This window comes from Nyctereutes procyonoides, unplaced genomic scaffold, assembly GCF_905146905.1.
Source record: "Nyctereutes procyonoides isolate TBG_1078 unplaced genomic scaffold, NYPRO_anot_genome, whole genome shotgun sequence".
NCBI lineage: Eukaryota > Metazoa > Chordata > Mammalia > Carnivora > Canidae > Nyctereutes > Nyctereutes procyonoides.
Genome location: NW_026575051.1, coordinates 2,930,977 through 2,951,378, shown reverse-complemented (window position 1 = coordinate 2,951,378; position 20,402 = coordinate 2,930,977). Strand labels below are relative to the sequence as shown.

Genomic DNA, 20,402 nt, shown 5'->3' with positions numbered 1-20,402 from the left:
GCCCAAGGCAAAGCAGCCAAGGCAGGCCAGTGTCCCAGGGTGTGGCAACCTGTCACCCAGTCTCCCTCATCCCCTCCAAGGCAGGGACTTGCACAGCCATATTTCCAACAGGCGCTCAATAGAGTTGCTGAGTGAAGGAGGAGTGCCCCTCCCTCTCTGCTCAGCCTCCAGGCAGGATGACTACTGCCCTAGGCTTCATGCCCACTCCAGAGGCCCACCCAGACCCTCAGGCACTTCCTGAGCAGCAGGACACATCCTGCCCTGCTTGCCCCTGGAAAGAGGCCGCTTATCAGAGGGAAAAGGACACTTTGTTCAGGCCTGGCCATCTGCCTGGGCTGCGGGTGCCCTACTCAGGGCCTGGCTGGCAGAGGCAGGAAGATCCCTGTAAGCAGGGATGGAAGGCCTTGGGGAGAGCAAATGAGCAAGGCTCCGTGCCTCAGGCCCCTCCCTTTCAGAGGTCCACTTGGCCTCTCCCTTCCCCTGCACCATTCTATCTTCTTTCCATTGGTCTCCTACCTCTCTGACTCCTGATGGAGTTTTTCCCTCGCTCACTCACTCCATTCATTCACTTAAGCAATATTTAAGGAACACTTGGAATGTGCTAGTAAAGTTCGAGGCCCTGTGGACACAGCAGCAAGCAAAACAGGCAACAATGTCTGTCCTCATGAAGCTTACGTTCCAGTTGAGAGACAATAAGCACACATACACACAAATGAAATAGGTGCTGCATTAGATGATAAAAGTGCTTGAAAGAAAAGCAGGGCAGGAGCACAAGGACAGAGCTAGTTGCAGGGAATGAAAGGGAATAAATGCCTTCCCCCTCACAACATATACAGTGGATAAGAAGCCCTCCTGAGAAGGTGACAGCCAAAGACCTTAAGGAGGCAAGGAAATGAATCACATAAATCCCTAAAGGCAGAGCCTCCAAAGCAGACGGAACAGCAAGTGCAAAGGCCCTGAAGCAGGAGTGTGTGTGTGTGGGGGGGAGTGTTTGCAAGGAACAGCAAAGAAGCTGGCGAGGCCAGAGCACACAGAGCAAGGAGGGCAGCAGGAGAGGGGGTCAGAGACGGAGCAGCAACTGGATAAAGAGGGGCCTTATCACCCTTGGAAGGACTTTGGCTCACGCTTACTGATGGGGAACCAGTGTGGAGCTCTGAACAGAGGATTTATGTTTTAAAATAACAGTAGCTCATGTTACATAGTGTGTTGTATGTATCAGCCACTTTTCTAAACACCAAACATGTATTAACCTGTTTAATCCTCCTAATGACTTTTATTAAAGCTGAGAAAACTGAGCTAGAGAGGTCTCTACACACTAGATGTTAGTAGCACCCTCCCCTAACTTGTCACAAACCAAAAATGTCTCCAGACAGTGCCAAATGGCTCCTAGCAGAAAGAATGTCCCTGGTTGAGAACGACTACCTAAGTGTCCTCCTGTCCACACCATCTGCCCCTGTCCCAGCTCAGGCCCACACCCTTCTCACTAGGACACTTGAGAGCCTCCAAATTGGCCAATCGGCCCCCTGTCCCCTCCACCCTCCACAGTACATCTTACCAAGCCATTTAGGATGGTATTAGTGGTCCTATACAATCTGGCCCCTGCCTATCTTTCCAGCAATAGCCTTGAGCCCCTCCCCTCCCTTCCCCCCTCAGTCTAGCAGCATGTGTTGAGTCTATTGTGTGCCGACCACTACAGTGGACACTGTAGACACTGCTGACAGGGAGCCCAGGCCCCCCAGGACCCATCCTGTCCTCACAGTGTATCTGTCCAGGGTAGGGAAGAGCAGGTGAGCTGACAGCTCCTGCTCATGCGGAGCCAGGGAGATTTGAGTGCTCCAGGAGAAGAGGTGCTGGAGCTGAGCTGTATGACATGGGCAGGGCTTATTGAGGAGGGGCAGGGAGGACTTGGGCATGGTGGGGCAGCAGCTTAGAGAGGCCCAGGAAGCTGTGGCTGTGATTTGGGGCTCCAGGAAAGGCCTGGAGAGAGCACGTGTGAAGAGGGACTGATGGCAGGGAGCAAAGGATGACATACGAACAGGTGGACAGAACAGGAGGCCCAGGAGAGACGTCTGAGATGGCTCAGGGAGGTGGACAGAGGGATGTGGTGCCCACTGGACACTTTCCCATCAGGACAGGGTTCTCCTGGCAGGCATGCCCTCCCCCCCCCCTTATTTCATCCATTGAATTCTCCCTCCCCCTGCTAGTCCAAATCACAAATGGTGCCTCCTCCTTGAAGCCTTCTGGATTCCTCCCTGCTGATATGACTGGCTCCCTCCGGCATACTGTCCGAACCTCATCATCTGCTTTCATTGCAGGAGTCCGTTGTTACCCCACTCCCCTGACGACTGTGAATTTCCTGTGAGCAGGGAGGTGTCTTATCCTCATCTCCCCATGAATTAAGTCAGACGGCCTCTGGGCTCTGCCCCTGCAAGGGGCTTGGGGGTGGGGGCAGGGGGCCAGGCTGCATTTGCCGCACCTCGCACCTCAGTGCTGCCCTCCGCACTGCAGTGGCCCACACACAACTGGGGCCTACCGCTAGCCTTCCTGGGCCTTCTCCCTCTCCAAGCCCAGGGTGCCCCTCTCTGCCCTCAGGGGCGGGGCTGGGAGGTTGCCCTGGGGGAGCCCCTGGCTGACTGCTGCACAGAGGTGTGGGCCAGGGGGCGCTCCCTGGTGGGAGACCCCCCCCCCACAGCAGCCCCCAGTCAGTACCCCTGTAATAATTACAGCAGTGAGGCCACCTGCCTCACGACTCCAGCAGCCTCCCTGCTGCAGGCTGCAGTCCCTGCCTCTACAGTCTCATTCCCCTTCAGCAGCCAAGGAGGACTCTGAAACCATAAACCACATCAGGTCACTCCTCGCTGTGTTCAAATAATCCCCAGAAAAAACTCAGATGGGCTAAATACATGTCCTCTCCTTTCCCTCCAGACCTCACCTATTATTCCCTCTCCCTCACTCCCTGTCCCCACCCCCCCACCCCCACCCCCACCCTCCTTCTTCCCCTTCTTCAAACACACTGGAGCCTGCTCCTGCCTCAGGGCACATGCACTTGCTATTCCCTCTGCTGTAATGCCCTTCCCCCAACACCCCCCCCCTTCCTCCAGGTTCCTGCTAACACATATTCTCCTTAGAGCTGCCTTTCCCACCCCATTGATCTAAAACAGCATCCCATTACCCAGCTCATCTTTCTTCATAGTACTTATCACTCCCTGATGTATTCTGTTTATTGTCTATCCTTCTAGCAATACGATAAACCCTCAAAGAAAATAATAAAGGTTCTGTACATCTTCTCTGCTCTATTCCCTAGTGCCTAGAATAGGAAGGGGATATAGTAGGTGCTTGATAAATATTTGTTCTATGCCGAATAGCCGACCTGAGAAGCCCCATGAATTGCCCATGTCATGGATGTGGAAACTGAGACAGAGAGGTATGGGTCCTGTCTGCGATCACATGAGCTTGCCAGCCTTCCAGCTGGGGCTCCAACCCAGTGAGTCTCTTCCCTCTGCCTCTCTGTTCTCCATTTCACCACCCACCTGGAAAAGAATACAGGTGGTTTTGCCGTTCCCTTGCCGGGGCACAGGCAAGACTGACCAACAGTGACTCTAGATATGGCCCAAGGCAGCATCTTCCACAGAGATCCTGCCCAGGAGCCCGCAGGGAGACTCACTGGCTCCCCAGGCAGGCCCAGCTTTGGCCCTGACCTCTTTTCCCTGGGACCATCTGTGTCTCCCCGCCCCCCATCACTCCCCTCTACCTTCCTTTCAGCCACCTCCGGGTTTCAAAAATGCCCTCAGAATAATCGCAGGCTGCTTTTCTTACCTCTATCCCACCAGAGATACAGTAAGAAAGAGATAGAAACACAGATAGAGAAGTATGAGGGGGGTGTGTGTGGGAGGAGCACGAAACAGAGCCACGCATGCAGAGACAACAGAGGGAAGACGAAACCCAAAAAGGAGCGGAGACCGGGTGAGTTCCGAAATAACGGCTCCCCTCAAACCCACAGGCCAGCCCAGGGCCACTGCCAACCCAACTGGTGCTCTGGAGTGAATCAGAGAGAGGCACCCTGGCTGGGTTCCAGAGCCCTCTGGCCTTTGACCCAGCCCTGCCCTGCTGTGTGCCTGTGGGGGAGGAGGGCCACTTTCAGTGCCACCCAGTCCACAGATCTGACCCACAGATGCAGCTACAGAAGTCCCTGGAAGCCTCTGGGAAATGCCCCGTTCTCTCCGTGTGGCTGTGAGCCTGAGTCCAGCCCTCCGCACTTGCCCACTGGGCCTTCCCCCACAGCAGGTCCCCAGGTCATGTTACCCCTGCCTTCATCACTCAAGAGTGTCATCCCACCCACACAAGCCAGCCAAGGACTTCAAGGGGCCGAGATGAGGCCCTTGTGCCTGCATCAGTGCACAGACCCTCTTCCTGCTTCCACAGGATACCTCCCAGCCTCAGAGACCTTCTCTGTAGTTCATGGGAACCCTCCGGAGGTAGGGGGGCAGGAGGTGGCATGACCCTCACTGAGAGAAAGGGAAAGGGAGAAGCAGAGAGGGGAGTGATCACTTCAGAGTCTCTGATACTAAATCAAGGTTCCTGCCCCCTGCCTCCCCAGCAGCCACACTCCTGTAGGGCTGAGGATGAGATGTTCCTTCCCCAGGAGCAGAGGTGACCTATGAGTGATGACATGGCTCACACAGGCAGCCAAGGAGCCTGAGCTGCCAGTGGGGACCCAGCCTACCCCAACCCAACGTAGGGCTGTCTGTGCACTCCACTGGCTGGTCCCACCCAGAGGGCAACAGGGGAGCAGACGTTCTGTCCTGCAGTGCTCTGGGCCCTGGATTCCCCATCCAAGCCTGGGCATGGCCTGGCACAAGGTCAGGGGCCTATGAGGATGGAGGTAGGGCACAGACAGGGTCCGTGAGGAGTGCTCCATCTGTGCTGAGGGTGATCAAAGGGCCCAGGTGGAACCAGGAACCCCCACAGGCCACTGTCTAAGGCCCCCACCCTTCCCAACAGCCAGCACTCTGGGACGAAATAATTAGGGCACAGGTGAGTCATATTGTCACAAGGCTGCTTCCTGGCTGACTCAGGGGACATACAGTCAGAAGGGCCCTTCCACCAGCCCCCAGCCCAGAGCCTGCGTCAAGGATTCCAGGCAAACAATGCCTTCTGGTGTCCAAACTGGGCCTGGCCCTCCCTCCCACTGCATCCCTGAAAAGCCAGGTATGAAGGTGCACCCTTCCATGGCCAGTATGGGCACAGCATTTCCCCCAACTCAAGCCTATCCTTGCTTCTGGGATGAAGATTTGGGTCTTCTAGTTGTCTGGACCTCCCTCTAGCCAAGATCCCTGAGGCACCTAGCACTGAGCATGGCATAGAGGGGCTGTAACCAGGGGCAGCAGGATGGGGCCCAGCCCCCACCCCTATAGCAGCGGCCCTCCTGTGTCACTCCCGGGGACCCCTTACCTGCCCCCAGCCCAGTCTCCAAGCAGCTCCCCATGACCCCAAGGCTGCTTTCCTGGCTTTGTCCCTGTGGTAGCTGGCAGGAACTTCCTGCTGCAGAATTCCCGGATCTTCCCCGTCAGGCCGCCTGCCTGGCTTGGGAACTTTAGAGGGAGGGAAGTCAGGGATGCTCCCACTCACAGGGTCTGGCCCTGTGGTCACAGGGGCTTCCCTGGCATTCTGGACCACCCAGGCAGGTACACCAAGCCTCTGACCCTGCAGCTTAGATGCCCCACTGCAGCCCCTCCGCTAGAACCCAGGGCTCTGTGGTTAGGGCTGCCACACTGAGGGCTAGACTGAGATCCTGGGTAAACTGAGCTGGCACCTAGCCTGAGGATGAGGAGTGAGCTCCAGAGATAGCCAAGGAGGCCAAAGTCAAAGAGGGTTTTATTAATAATAGCACAGGCCTGAGTCTGGTGAGTGGAGACACTGCTGGGCAGCTCACCCTGCAGACGCATGAATACCATTGATCTTAAGACCCCTTGGCCCCAGGGGCGCCTCGGGTGTGCCCTCATGAGAGAGGCTAAACTTCTACTGGGGCTGAAGGGACCTGGGAGCAAGCAGACTCGGGCCAACACCAGCTTCACTCTGGGGACCGGTTTCCCATCTCGTCCATCTCCTCCAGGAGCAAGTGCTAGGGTTAGAAATGGGTGAAGAAAGAGGCATCAGCTCCGTGGGCTCTCCCTTCCTGCTCTGTACCCCCAGAGATAAGCACCCTGAGGTCATGCCAGACCCTCCCCCATCTCCCCACAGCCAGCCCAGTCCACCTCCCTCCCACTAAATGAGGGATCCTCCTCCCTCCAACTTGATGGGGGAGGTGGTCCTTGGAGCCCCAGGAGTCAGGCACCCCAGCCAAGCCCTCCCTTCCCTCACCTCTGTCCTGGATACCACACCACGGGGACTCTGCACCCTTCCCTCCAGCCTAGAGTGGTGTTTCAGCTGCCTCAGCGCCCCTCCCCTAGGTCCCCAGCATTTCCCCAAAGGCTGGTGGGTGGCTTCCTTCCCCCTCAGCTTGGTGTCCCTGAGGGCAGATAAGGAGAGAGTAGGGAGTGGTCATGAGGACAGGACCCTCAAAACACCCATAGAAGGAAGACATTCCTGAGGCAGCTCTGTCCCCCAAGTGAGGACTGGGCTGGGCCCCGACCTGCCACAACCCGGAAACTCCCTACGGGCCCCCAATACTGCTCAGGCTACCCCAGGACCGTGACCCGTACCCCTGGGACAGGGGCAGACTGACTCAAGGATGGTTCTGGAGAGGATAGGGGTAAGAAGAGGGCGGGAAGGGTGACTAGAGGTCCCTTTAGCGTGAAAAGGCAAAAGCAAGGGGCCCTGCCAGAGCTGACCACCCTCTGTAGTCTAGGATGGGGTGCACAGCCTAGTTCCCTAGAGCACAAGGGAACATTGTGACTCAGGACAATGAGAAGGCTGCTCCTCAGTGCCCAGGGGATGGGGACAGGCATTCCTGGTATTCACTCCCCCAAAGGGGAAAGTCACATCCCTAACACCAGAGTGCCCTTGGCACTGGCAGGTACCCCCTCTTCATCATGTTTGATCCTTCACTCACTTCTCGGCCATTTGGCTAAGATCAAGTGCCATCTGATCCTCCCACCAGTCTCCCTTTACAAGTAAAGATGCCACAGCCCGCATCCAAAGCACAGAGAAAATCCATGCCAAAACAAGGCTTCAACTAAAGCCTTTGGTCTCTGAACCCTACACTCTTTCCTTCATTTTCCTACAAAAGGAAACTATAGAGGCTATCCGGGCCAAATGTCCACAGAATGAAAGAATGAGTTGATGAATGAATGAAAATTAATTCAAAAAGCACATCAACGCTTCTTTCAATAACAGATCCACCTGTGTGTGCTCAGAGAAGCTGGGACAGGCCTGACCTTGAAGGCTGATGTCAAGGAGGGTGGGCAGTGAGTGGGCCATGGTGCGACACAGATGGGTAACCGATGAGCGTTTATGGGAGGAAGCATGGGGGGATTAGGAGAGAAAACAGGAAAAGAGCAACATTATGGGGTCAAGTAAGAGATGGAGAGACTGCTGGGCAAGTGTGTGTGCACCGGGGGTCAGGCTCCTACCCTCAGAAATACTACCAAGAGGGAATCATGCCTTCCCTATCCAGGCCCTGGGAATTTGAGGCCAGGGCCAGGGGCCTATGGAGGTAGGAGGCCCTACTTTCTCCAATGGCCTTAGGCAGAGGAGTGGTGGTTGGGACAGGCCAGAAGTACCTGGCCATCCACAATGCCCACCTCCTCCAGGGTGATCTCTGGCTGGGTCAGCAGCTCTCGGCCCTCATGGCTGCCCATCTTCCAGAGACCGGACTCCCGTTGAACTATCAGAAGGTTCTTTAACTCCGACTCCACGAAACCTGAGAATCAGAGAGATGGGCATGGGACAGGCAGGAGAGGGTGGAGAAACCTGCTGGGGATGGAAGAAAAGGTGGCTCCGACTCTCCAGACCTCATCCCAGCCCTGTGCAGTCCCTGGTCATCTCCAACCCCAGCCCCTATATCTCCATTACCTGGAGCCAGCCACACAGCTCCTCCCCACCTCCCTGACTTCCCCCTGGAAGCTCACTGGCCGTGGGCTCCCTCCTACATGCATGAGTGTGAGTTTCCTCACCTCCTGGGGAGAGCATGCCAGGGACAAACACCTGCCCCCACTTTCTACCAGCCATAGACTCAAGAACAAGGATCTGGAACTACCCAAACTCCCCTGGTTCAAATCCCAGCTCTGCCACTTACTAGCTGTGTGACCTTGGACAAGTTACTTAACCTATCTGTGCCTCTGCTTCCTCACTATGAAGTAGATATTATAATGGGACCTACCTCGGGGTTGTGATATGGTATTTCATGAAAAGTGTTCAGAAGAGGGTCTGGCCCATAGTAATAATGGCTATGTACACGACAGCAATGATCACGTTATGCTATCATGTTAAGCTATTCCCATCCTTGCTCACTGTGTCTGGGCAGCAAGGGGCACCAAACAAGTTAGAATTCTGGGCTCAGAAAGGGTGATGCTCCTGGAGCGCAAGCCCCAGTCACAGTCCCCACCTCACTGCCTCCCCAATGCTGAGAAAGGACTCAAGCCAGACTAAGCGTGACTCAGGCCCCCCAACCCGTCTCCAGTAGTCATCTTAGGTCCTCTGGTCCCACCTGGTGGTAAGAACTGGTATCACACCCATGAGCCTCAGTCAAAGGGGAGCCCTCTGGGCCTGAGGGCAGGTTGCACGCTGCACTTACCCACTGTATCGGTTGATCTAAAAGTCTTAGGCAGCGGTGACTGCAGGGGGACAATGCCTGGGACACAGAGCTTGAAGGAGCTGTCATCTTCCTCCATTTCCTCTTCCTTGCCTTTCTCCTCATCAGACAAGCTTTCCTTGAGAGGAAACTGAGGGAATGCCCGGTTGCTGAACAGGTGAGGAGGAAAAGAACCCAAGCCTGCAGCCCCACCCCCACCCCCAGATAAAACAAAAGGCAGGAGGGAACAGCTCCCCAAGGACTGAGAGGGGTCTGCCCAAGCCACAAATCCCGGGGCCTCACAACATGTGGGTTGGGGCCCCGACCCAGGCTTCACCCCCTCTATTGCCCCAGCCTAGTCCCACAGACCTTTGGCCATGGCTGATTTCTGAAGCTGCTTGTACAAGGTGAGGAGTCAGTTCCAAGGAGTTGCCCCGACCTTCGAAGAGGCCAGCCTGAGGTCTCCTGTGAAGGAGCAGTGTAACTGACAGGCTGACAGGAACGAGGGGTAAGCCCAGGCCTAGTTGGGCCCAGCAGGATGGGGACACACCAAGCAGGCTCAAGTGAGGGTGAGGTGCCTCGTTTTCTTAGCAAACAACTCCTATGTGCCAGGCATAGCACTAAGCACTTTCCAAAGAGCATCTCACTGACTCCTTGCACCTGCCCCCTAAGGTAGATACTGCTCCATTCCCATTCTGTAGGTAAGGAAACTGAGGCACAGAATGGTTGAGCAACTTGCCCCCATCCCACAGCTTGGCATAGTGCACCAGAAGGGATTCAAATCCAGGCGGCCTGCCCCCTCCCTCCCCTCCTTCCCTCATACTTATCCCTTGTCCTTCCATTCCAGGCCCCACACCCCTAACGAGTCTTAGGAAGAGGGCCTATTTCTGGCACTGTCTCAATGCCTATGGCCACCACACTCACCGTCAAGCAGACACTCCTTCTCCTCCCTGGTGAAGGTCTTGGGGCAGACCTCCAGTGGCCCCACAGACCTCTGTGGGCATGCTTGTTCCACCTCCAATGCTTGGACAAAGTGGCCCCTGACCCCAAAGCAGAGTCAGATGGGGGTGGCAGGTGGAGCCAGAGATGTGACAAAGGCTTCCTTAAACCCCCCAAACTCCCTAAGGCCCTCCCATGGGCCCTGCTCAAGCCCCTCCAACAGATCCCACCTCCAACAGATCCCTGCTTGGCCCTCTAGGGTCTTCACTGTACAGGGGGGTATCCCTCCTTGAAGGCAGAGTGAGGAGGAAGGTGGAGAACAGAAGAGGAGGTGGGCCCTCTTCCTCACAGGGAGTGATGCCAGGTCCCCATGGGAGTGGGGACCAGGAGGGAGAGAATGGGGAGGGAAGATAGGGTAGAGTGGGGACCAGGAAGGAGCTGGGAAGCCATGGCAGCCTGGCTCACCCTTGCACTCGCCCCTCCCGATCCCCAGCCTGTCCTTCTCTCATCTTTGGTGCCTCCACCCACAACCCCTGACTTGTGGGAAGACTCACCCCATCTCTGGTCCCCAAGCCCCTCAGTTTCCCTCCTATCCTCGATATATCTGTCCCTTCTACACCCAGGTGAGGGCCTTACTCCAGTCCTCTATCCATCTGAAGACCTATATTCCTGGACCCTCCTCAATATGGGTCCTCCCATCTCAGCTCCATATCTTCCCCCAGTCCCCCCATCCAAGGCCCCTACCTGCCCCCCACAGCCCAGTCCCTCACTTGTCTGAGGTCCTTGTATCTCTGGAGGCCTCCCCTACTGCCTTCTTTCTTTTCCCTTTCCTTCTTCTCCGATGGGCTGCCCAGCATCTTCTGGCTTCCCCTAGACAGGATGGGCTTCACCTCTCCACCCTGGGCCCCCACCCTCAGGACCTCCACGGGAGTGGGGATCTGGGCCCCTGTGTCCCCCATCCCTAGCCCCAAGGAATTGTGCTGTGGCAAAGCCACAGAGAGCGTGTAGGACAGTGTGGTGGGTGGCCTCAGCTCCTTCCTCCCCACCCCTTCCTGGCAGTTTATCATCAGGGGGGTGGCATCTTGCTCTTGTGAGGGGCATGCCTGACTCCCCATCAGGCCCTTGTCAGAGCTCTTTAGGCTGCCCTTGCTCCCCACCAGGCTACGGAAAAAGCGGAACATGGAGGAGCGGCCCAAAATTCGGGATTGAGGGGTTGAAGCTGGGGTCTCCATCCTGAGGGACCCTGACTCCAAGGGAGGGGCTGTAGCAGCCACCTCCACCAACTGCTTAAGAACAGGAGGAGTTTCCAAATTAAAACCTCCAGTTGGAAACCTCCAGGAGTTCTAGAAGGCAAAGGTCAGATGGAGGGTGACGGGGATGGGGAGGCTGGGAGGAAGACATGGTAGGGGGGGATTAGTTGGGGGCAGAGAGGGAAGAGTCATGAGGCAGGGGAAGGAGGTATGAGGCAGTGGATTTGGGGTAGGCTCCAGGAGGCATGGGGGGTGGGGGGGCTGGTAGAGGAAGCTGGAGGTACCTGGACGGAGAAGGGGGCAGGGGCTCTTGGGGCCTCTGTACACACCCCTCTCTACCTGGCTTGTCCTTCCCTGGTCGGGGCTGCCCCTGCCCTTGAGAACCGGTCCCTACAGCTAGATGCTATCTGCCCTTCCTCTTTTCTCTCCTCGCAGCATCCACTGGCACGTGCCCAGGTGGTACCCAGACACCCCTGTTTTCATCTCTGTCTACGTGTCTGTCACCTTCAGGATTTCGAATCTCTGGAGACCACCAAGGTGCCTTGGGTACACATCTCAATTGCACGTGGAATCTCAATTTAGTGGTATTATTCCCCACGGCATCCACAGACTTGATTATAAACCCAGCTTAGTGACCTAGGGAGTTCCTTAAACCCGCTGAGTCTCAGTTTGTTCATCTGTAAAACAGGTGTAGTGGATGGCACCTACTTCCAGGGGTTACTGAAAAGATTCAGAGGGATAAGGGTCCCTCGCTAAAGTGCAAGGCACACTGTGGTGCTTAAGAAACTCTGCCATCCTGGCTTTTTTATTGGTACTGATTGATGAAAGGGGGTGAAGATCAAAGGCCAGGACTGGGCATCAGGAGTGGGAGAGGAGAAGCCACACTTCCTGACCGGGGCCAAGTGTGGGGGGTGGAGCGCCTCCCCCACGTGAGAGCCTAGACCGACCCCCAAGCCAGGGGCTCAGCATCCGCATCCGGCGGCCACACAGCAGCTTCCTCTAGGGGGAGCTGATCGGAGCCGGAGCAGCCGGCACCTCTAGGATCACCGCAGCTTCTCGAGGCACTAGGGCCACGCCGTGACAGGCTGAGGCTGCGTCCAGACTCCAGGACTCTCCTGACGCCTGTTCCTAGAAGCTGGGCCTGGGCACCCAGCCCCCAGGGAACAGCTGCTGGCCTCTCAGGATCTTTGGCCTCGGCCCTGTGAGCCATCCCAGGACTGGGCTAGAGCCCCGCAGGTAAGGTAGGAGGGTCTTGCCCATCCTCGCAGCATTCAGCAGCCCCAGACCCAGGGGTCTGCAGGCAGCCAGGTTGGGGCGGGGGGGGGGGGGTGGACGGTAGGTCTGGAGGCTTGCCTGGGCAGCCAACCCCTGCTGGGGGCCGATTCCCTCTGGCTGCCCCTCAGACAGTTTCCCCCCCACCTGCCCACCCCCGAGACCCTGCCCTGGCCCTGGGCACCAAAGAACCGGGTCCTTTTGCAGTGGGGGTTAGAGGTGGAGTTGGGAATCGGAGGTCAGAGCCAAGGTCAAGGGCAGGGAGAGAACTCACATAGTGCTTCTTTCTGCCCCAGGAGCTTCCCAAGCAGGTATCTCCCCCTAGGGAACATCTAGGCCTAGAAAGTGGAGAGCACTGGACTCCCCTTACCAGGAAGTCAGGCCATTGGATGAGGGCAGGATGGCACAGGCCTCTGGCCCTGGGGGCTGCTCTGACACCCCTCCTACTTCCCAGCAGTGAGCCCCTGGGCTAGGGGTAGTTGGAGTTGGTTGTGCAGTCAGCATCCTCCTGCCGGGCTGTCCTCGGGGTGCCACTTTTGTTTGGGGACAGGGGAGAGGGAAGGGCATCCTGTTCCGGAAGGAGCAGCAGGGGTGGGGGTGTGCCAAGCAATCTGCACTGGCTCCCAGGGCTGGAGGAGGGGAGGCCCTACCTTCTCCCTACCCCTGCCCCCAGTAAATGCTGAGGCGGAGAGCCCTCCACACCCCTTCCTGAGAGCCCCTGCCTTGGGGCACTTTCAAAAAAGGCCCCAGGCCTGAGAGGCAGGAGGTAGGCGGGGAGGGTGCTCTCAGGTCCTCCAGGAGGGGAGGAGGTGACGGTGCTTGGCCCAGGGTTGGACTACACCTTCCCCAGGGGTGGGAGGAGGAGCACTTCCCCAAAAGGCTGACAGAGGCAGCCTGGGGGGGTGGTTGGCTATGAAGGGGTGCAAATTGAAAGTGAAACAGCTCACGTCCAGGAAACACTCCCTTGGCCGAGGGTTCACAGAGCAGATCAGGGCTGTGGCCAGCACTGAGCAAAGAGGAAAACGGGGCTGGGGACAGGAGAGCAGGTATGTGATACGGTACCTGTGGGGGGGGGGGGGAGCCGCAGAGAAGGCTTCCTCAGCTCACTGCAGGCAGGAATGGGGAGAGCACCGGTGGGCTGTACACAGGTCCCCTCGCCTTGAAAGGGTACCCCCTGAGGCCTATAAACTGGAAAATCAATCTTAAGTTAGAATTGAAGGTATGAGCTCCTGGAGGTTCCCATTACCGATCTGACTCCCTTGGGCCCCTCCCTAACTTCTTGGTCCCTCACTTCACCCCCTGTAGAATGGGTCTGCTGATGCTTACCTTGCTGAGTGGATGTACATTTTCAGTGTCTGGCACCCCTGGAGGAGTGGGAGAAGTAAGTAAGGCGAAGGTGCTCAGGAAATGTTCGTGGCTAACAGGCCTGAGTTGGAAATCAGGCATGCTCTGGCTGGCCAAGGGGAAGTGGGCCCTTCAAGCACAGCCTTCATGGGTCATTGGCTAGAAGTGGCAATCCTGTGGTAAGCATGTGCTAGGTAGGGTGCAAGAGGCCCCAGGAGCAACGGAAAGAACCCTTGACCTCTAAAACTCCCCTCATTTGCCCAGGAGTGAGGTGAATTATGACTTGAGAGCCACAAGGGCACTGCTGCTCTCATCCCTCCCCAGGGCCCTGGCTGCAGGCTCCGGGTCCCTAGATGTGAGTCCTGACTGCCCTACCTTTCTCCCTCTCTTGAAGGACTGCTAGTGAAATGCTCAGGAAGTTCTGATTCTGCCAGCAGACTCCACAGGGACCCAAGGTGGTGAAATGAGAGGCGGCTACAGCTAGGGCCATGGGGTCTTCTAGGAGTGGGGGCCCCTCCTCCTCTCTCTGTGGCTGTGGGGCGGTGGGAATGTCTCGCAACAGCCCCAGCCCGTCTCCATCTCTGCTTTTTCTCACCCATCCCCACAGGCTGACCCGGTCCTCCACTGGGACCTGAAAAATGGCATCCGGGCAAGGCCCAGGGCCTCCCAGGCGGGAGTGTGGAGAGGCTGCCCCGTCTTCTACTTCTGGTAAGGGTCTCTCTGCCCCTCACCCATCCCATAACCACCAGGGCTGTCGGAGAGGATGGTGAGAGCAGAGGTGGACAGGGCCAGGCAGGACTTATAGGCAGGCTCTCCTGCCCTCTATTCACTCACCTGGGATAAAGGAGAAAAGCATCTCCCCACCCAGTGCAGGTGGGTGTGGGTGGCCTCAGAAGCTGGAGTACAGTCCAGGTTAATCCCTGGGATGAAGCTGGAGTACAGTCCAGGTTAATCCCTGGGAGTGGGGAGGAGTCTGGGCCTGGGGGCAGGGTGGGGCGTGGGGGGGCAGGGGCTAGGAGAGCCCCCAGAGTGAGTGTGAGGTGGGGCACAGCACCATCCCAAGGAAAAAGGAGCAGGGAAGGGTGAGGAGAGGTGAGAAGAGTGGGGTGTGGCTCTCCTATTCCTACAGTAAGAGAAAGAAGGAAGTTCCTAGGCTTATCACCCTGTCAGGCGTGCTAACTGGCGAAAGCAATTGTTACGACTTTGGGGGAGGAAGTAAGATGGCTGCCCTTCTTCCCTCTTCCAAGGGGACCATCAGGGAAGCCTGCCATCCCCAGCCCACTACAGACTGCTCTCTGGGTGTCGGGCTCAGGGCTCCACTCGGTCACTATGTCCCTGTGTGACTTTTCTGGGCCCAAAAGCTACAATTTCAAATTTCGCCTTCCATACTCTCTGAGCCATAGGGCCAGGTACCATTGCACACTAAGCTCACACTAAAAATCCCACATGCCTGGGTTAGGCCCTGGTTACTCCGTGGCTCGCTCTGTGTGACCTCGTGCAGGTATGTAAACACTGCAGGCCTCATCTTCCCCAACTGTACACCAGTGCTCACCTACTTTCCAAGGCTGTTGGGAGGCTCATCCCAAACAGAAATCGCTAGCTGTTAACGAAGGGCTGGAGCAGCTAGCACTGTCCTCCGTGGAAGACACAGGAGAGGCCGGCTGGGGCCTTCAGGAAGGGTGACCCATCCACAGAGCACGGGGCTGCCTGGTCCAGCCCTTCCTCCCTGACTCCCGGCTTTGATCCTTAGAGGAGCAGGTAGCCCGGGACACCGAGGAGGTTTTCCGCAGCTATGTTTTTTACCGCCATCGGCAGGAGCAGGAGGCTGAGGGGGCGGCTGTGCCAGCTGACCCAGAAATGGTCACCTTGGCCCTAGAACCTAGCAGGTGAGCAACAGCCCCCCAGGCCCTCTGGGACATCTTCGGGGAGATGGAGGCTCGTGTGGGGTCAATGCCCTGCAGGTCGGGGAGTTGGGGAGGCCTTGGGTGGGGGTCCGGGGGTTCCTGTCCTTCTGCCATCATTGCCTTTTTCATTTGGGCTTCCACCTCCATCTGGGACCTTGCACCCTTCATGGCAGCATGTGTGCCCCGTGACCCCAGGCTGGGCCCTCAGATCTGAGAACACGGTTAGGAATCTCCAAGGAGGGATCCACTAGGCCGGAGGCATCTTAGGTGGAACCCCTTCTCCGTGAGCCCAGGCCCCAGCCTTGCCTGCCCTGTGCTCACCTACCTGGCTCCCATTCCTCCAGCACCATGGGGCAGGTGGGTCGGCAGCTCGCTATCATTGGGGACGACATCAACCAGCGCTATGACTCGGAGTTCCAGGCCATGTTGCAGCACCTACAGCCGACAGCAGAGAATGCCTATGAGTACTTCACCAAGATTGCCTCGAGGTAGCCCCAGCCCTGGCCTCTCTACTGTGCTGTCGCCTTCACACGGTATCCTGCCCATGGGTTGGAAGAGACACGCTTCTCTGTCAGTGTCAAGAGACACCTGTGCCATTCCCGTACCTGCTGTTAGCTCACGCATGGTGTTGGTCCCCTGTCTCTCTCTCTCTCTCTGGGCCCAGACTCATCATCTTCAGTGTATAAGCTCACAGCTCCTGTGAGCTGAGGCACCGAGGACTTGACGGGATAGATCAGGACTCGAGAGGTGCCCAGGATCAGGATGTCCCCAGAGCTTCCCAGCCTCGCCGAGACACAGCTGTCCTTCCAGTTTGGAATCATATTCCCTACCAAAGACAGGCTGCTTGTGTCCTGGAAATGACTTCCCCTTTACTACCATCTGGTGTCTGAGAGGCAGTCTGCTGTAGTTAGTGAGACCACATGCCTGGGTCAAATCTCGGCTTTGCCACTTACGGGCTTTGTGAAACCCTCTGGCCCTCAGACACCGTGTCTATAAAATAGAGGAAGTAGGCTTAGAACAGTGGCTGTACTTACTGGTGTCATCTATTGTGAGATCTGGGTTAGGAGTCAGCCTCAAGGTGACTGACGCTGCGGTGAAAGTAGGGGTAGGCAACAGATTTAGGGTTAGTGCTCAGAGCTGGAACATCCTGCCCCGTCCTTCGAAGCCACACCTGCCCCTCTCGGATTCCAGGACCTATCCTAACTTCCTCTTTGTCCTTCTCTCTCTGCTGTCTCTCGGGCTGCCAGGCCAGCAGCAACACCCACAGGTAATCTCCCTGCTGCCTCCGTCTGCTTGCTCTGCCCTCCCTGCTCTCTGCCCCTCTATGCTCCCCACAGCACTGGGGCCACAATACAGCAGCAGCGCCCTGCTCCTCTGCCCTCTGAGTTTTTCTCCTTTCACAGAGATACAGGCTCTTCCCAAACTGAGGCCAGGCTGGGGCAGCCTCTGCCACCCTGATTCACAGCTAAGCCATTTTGCTTTCCAGCTGGGAGCAGGGCGGGTGGGTACCAGATGGTGGGAGAGGAAGAGCAGGCTGCGGGCCCTCTGGGGGTCTCCACTGACAGTATCACTATTCTGTCTGCAGCCTATTTGAGAGCGGCATCAACTGGGGCCGAGTGGTGGCTCTCCTGGGCTTTGGCTACCGCCTGGCCCTGCATGTCTACCAACGCGGCCTGACCGGCTTCCTGGGCCAGGTGACCCGCTTCGTGGCCGACTTCATGCTGCATCATTGCATTGCCCGGTGGATCGCGCAGAGGGGTGGCTGGGTAGGTGCCCAAGCACTGGCGACCTCCTCCCTGCTACTGGGACGCCTCTCTCTCCCAGCTCTGCCCCAGCCCTGGAGTGCCTATATTTTCCGTCAGCCCCACTGTGACCACTCTGTCTCTCCTGGCAGGTGGCAGCCCTGAACTTGGGAAACGGCCCCATCCTGAACGTGCTGATAGTGCTGTCTGTGGTTCTGTTGGGCCAGTTTGTGGTACGAAGATTCTTCAAATCATGACTCCCAGAGGGGCCCTTTGGGTCCTAGCTGACACCTCTGCCTGGACTTCAGCCAAGCCTTCTCCCTCACCACCACCACCACCCCCCCGCCCCCGCAGGGGCCCTCCTCAAGATTACAGAAGCTTTAGCAAGTGGGCACTCCAGTTTGAGAGGGCCCCTGCCCAGGGTCAGTCAGGCTGCCAGGGGTGCCCCAACATTGCATGGTGCTAATGGGCCCCCTCTCTGGGCCCCATCCTGTCAGAGACAGGTTGTATCCTTCTTCCTCAGCTCTCTGGGGCTCTCTCCACCCTGTCTTTGGGTACTGGGGAGACTGACAACTTGGGGAAGTAAGAGGCTGAGAGTCACTTTCCCCCAAATTTTTAATAGTTATAGCTTTTTTATAATGCCCTTGGAAGGACCCTCCCCACCATACCCACCACTCTGTCTAAGCCAGGATGTCTGAGGTGTGGGGGTTTAGTAGGCCACTCTATATTCCGTAGGACTCAGCTGTTCTAGAAGGTCAGAGCGTGACTACTGGGCCTGGAGCCCAGTCCTGGCCCTTCCTAAGCTCTCCCCCCTGCTCTCCCAGTGCCCCCACCTCATACTGCCTTTGCAGCAGACTCTCAGGGATTCTGGGTCTGGGTGGGATGAGGATGGCGTGGGGGTGCAGACCAGAGCTGTCACAACTTCATCAGCACCCCCTAAGTCTGCCTCCTGAGATCCTCAGTGTTCTTCCTTCCTCTCACATATTACCATTTAAACCCGACCTATTCACTACAAGTGAAGCCCACCCTGGCCCTATCACTTCAAACAAGGAAGGAGGGGCCTTGGATAAGTGGAGTGCTGAGGTCCCCTTCTTGCCCAGACTGTAGAGTTTAGAACTAGTTTGCTATTGTCAGGGAAAGAGGGTAAGGAGCTCATCTGGAGGTTTCTGAGTGAGAAAAGGGCTGTTAATGTCACTAGGAACCCCAGGGTTGGGATCCTCCCTTGTGGCCTGGGCACAGTGTAATCTGGGGGTGTGGATGGAAAAACTGAATACTTGAACTCGACCCTCCAACCCCCCACTTTTCACACTCCTCACCTGCCTAAGCCCCTTCTGTGAGTGGAGGTGGAAATACCTTGTCTATCTTGCACAGCCTACAGGTCTGGGGGAAAGGAGAGAGAAGTTCATGATTAAGCCAAATGCAGGGAGCGGATGCAGATGGAGCTCGCTGACCAGCCCCCACCCTCTGAGTGTGTCTGAAAATAAACTGTAATCCCCTGATTCCATATGCTAATTTCTGTATCCTCTGCTACCCCTCACTCCACCAGGCTGGACTAGGAGAACCCAGGCATGCCTGGCATTCACCCGGGTTATTACTGAATTAGAGCTCATTATTAGGCCTCCACAAACCTGTAGAAGGCTGGGTATGATTCTCCCAGTCCCTAGCTCCCTACAAGGCCTTGGTCCCTCCCCAGGCACCTCCCTCATCTCTTGTGTCCCAGGCAAGTTTCCCACCCCTTAGGAAATTAGGGTGCTGGGCTCTGCCTGTGGACCTGGTAGGGCAGTTGCATGTCTGGGGACTCCTAGAGGCCTCCGCCAGGCCTGATTTGAATGCCTCTCCCCGGGGCCACTATCCATCCTGGCCCAAAAGGCCCTTCTCCCTCACACCTGGCTCTCCCTGGGACACAGTGTCTCAGTCCCCTCTTCCCCATGTCCCCCACAACTAGCACACACACACACACACACACACACACAGGGCTTTTCGTTCCAGGAATTTTGTGCTGCATCCCAGTCCCTATGGGAAGGCAACGAGGGGTAATAAAAATAACAAGCACGGGGGCGTTCAAATGTTCCTACTAAGTCTTTCCAGTCCTGGGCATCCCGGTCTGTGTTTCTGACACCCTTCCAAAATGGTCACATGCAGGGATCCCTGGGTGGCGCAGCGGTTTGGCGCCTGCCTTTGGCCCAGGGCGCGATCCTGGAGACCCGGGATCGAGTCCCACATCGGGCTCCCGGTGCGTGGAGCCTGCTTCTCCCTCTGCCTGTGTCTCTGCCTCTCTCTCTCTCTCTCTGTGACTATCATAAATAAATTTAAAAAAAAAATCAAAATGGTCACATGCAAATCCTAAAGGGCTTAGGGGCTTCACCTTCACTGCTTGAGGGCATCTTGCAGTCCCCTCTCCCTTTGGACTCGGGTCTTACCAAAGTCCACTACACACTGCCCTCAGGGCGATCCCCCCGCCTGTTCACCCCGCAATCTGCAGGAAAAGCTCCTAGACGACCTACAGGGAACACACTCCATGCCAGGCCTTGTGCTGAGAAATTTATCATACACGCCCAATCAGTAAGTATTAGAATCAGTGACCTGAGGGGTTGGGAGGTGAGGCTGAGGCTTAAACTCCTACTTTACAGATAAAGGAAACTGAGGTACCTGCCCAGAGTCACCAGGTAGAAGGGGCAGGAGCCGGCACTTGCCACCGCGATACTGGCTCGAAGTTTTACGTAGAGGCCGGCCAGGTGGGGACGAGGCCTTTGGTCTCCAGCACAAGACCGCCAAAGGCTCAAGAGGGGCGGGGTGGCGACTCGCCTCCGTCCACCCGCGCGCAGCCGCGGCGCCACCGCCCCAGGAAGGCGGAGACCGCGAAGGTGGGCGGGCTGCCAGGATCCAAGATGGCCGCTGCCGCCCCAAGCACGCCAGCGTGCCCTCTGGTGGGCGGGGCCTCAGGTGCACCTGCCCCGCCGGCCCGGCCGGGTTTTGAGAACCGCTTGAGGGCGTTTCTACCGCTGGAAGAAAGGCGGCCGGCAGCGGCAGGGGCTGTGGCTTTCTCTGTCCCTGTAAGGGAGGACTTGGAACTCCATCCTGAAGGCGTGAGGAGCCCCAAAATGTTTGGCCTGAGTCTACCCCGACCCCCACCACTCCGCCCTTTGTTCTGCCTGGATGAAGTTGCCAAAACCGAAATCTCAGCGCATTCCGGGGCTGCCGGAAGCGAGACGTGAGAAGT

General features: G+C 57.1%; 2 protein-coding genes across 6 annotated transcripts; one reads left to right on the top strand and one right to left on the bottom strand.

The window, feature by feature from the left end:
• Positions 1-5,857: 5,857 nt before the first annotated feature.
• Positions 5,858-15,874, bottom strand: LOC129513045 (uncharacterized). 3 transcript variants are annotated; one of them, XR_008665131.1, is made up of 8 exons: positions 15,766-15,874; positions 13,255-13,380; positions 9,656-9,771; positions 9,101-9,196; positions 8,735-8,882; positions 7,743-7,861; positions 6,361-6,508; positions 5,858-6,121 (listed from the first exon to the last, which is right to left on the bottom strand). XR_008665131.1 is itself a non-coding variant. In XM_055330711.1 (7 exons), exons 1-7 carry the CDS (start codon positions 15,830-15,832, stop codon positions 6,071-6,073), a joined length of 744 nt encoding a protein of 247 aa, XP_055186686.1. In that variant the 5' UTR covers positions 15,833-15,874; the 3' UTR covers positions 5,858-6,070. The 3 variants fall into 3 exon arrangements, 2 of the variants coding, with proteins under 2 accessions (XP_055186686.1, XP_055186687.1); XM_055330711.1 differs by lacking the exon at positions 6,361-6,508 and having other exon boundaries at positions 7,722-7,861; XM_055330712.1 differs by lacking the exon at positions 6,361-6,508.
• Positions 11,172-18,682, top strand: BAK1 (BCL2 antagonist/killer 1). 3 transcript variants are annotated; one of them, XM_055330713.1, is made up of 7 exons: positions 11,172-12,156; positions 14,144-14,244; positions 15,287-15,422; positions 15,785-15,928; positions 17,026-17,206; positions 17,335-17,415; positions 18,554-18,682. In XM_055330713.1, the coding sequence occupies exons 2-7, from the start codon at positions 14,175-14,177 to the stop codon at positions 18,671-18,673; spliced, it is 732 nt and encodes a 243-aa protein (XP_055186688.1). In that variant the 5' UTR covers positions 11,172-12,156; positions 14,144-14,174; the 3' UTR covers positions 18,674-18,682. The 3 variants fall into 3 exon arrangements, with proteins under 3 accessions (XP_055186688.1, XP_055186690.1, XP_055186689.1); XM_055330714.1 differs by lacking the exon at positions 11,172-12,156 and adding an exon at positions 12,304-13,238; XM_055330715.1 differs by having other exon boundaries at positions 11,886-12,156; positions 17,335-18,682.
• Positions 18,683-20,402: the final 1,720 nt, after the last annotated feature.

Excerpts from the sequence above, each read along its gene's own strand:
- LOC129513045 (XM_055330711.1), bottom strand. The coding sequence starts at position 15,832 with ATGTCGTCCCCAATGATAGCGAGCTGCCGACCCACCTGCCCCATGGTG. Across the intron at positions 13,381-15,765 it reads GCTGGAGGAATGGGAGCCAG|TTTATAGGCCTCAGGGGGTA; the intron begins GTAGGTGAGCAC and ends TTGATTTTCCAG. Across the intron at positions 9,772-13,254 it reads GCTCCCCCCCCCCCCCACAG|GGGCCACTTTGTCCAAGCAT; the intron begins GTACCGTATCAC and ends CTTTGGGGTCAG.
- BAK1 (XM_055330713.1), top strand. The coding sequence starts at position 14,175 with ATGGCATCCGGGCAAGGCCCAGGGCCTCCCAGGCGGGAGTGTGGAGAG. Across the intron at positions 15,929-17,025 it reads TTCACCAAGATTGCCTCGAG|CCTATTTGAGAGCGGCATCA; the intron begins GTAGCCCCAGCC and ends TTCTGTCTGCAG. Across the intron at positions 17,416-18,553 it reads TTCTGTTGGGCCAGTTTGTG|CCTACAGGTCTGGGGGAAAG; the intron begins GTACGAAGATTC and ends TATCTTGCACAG.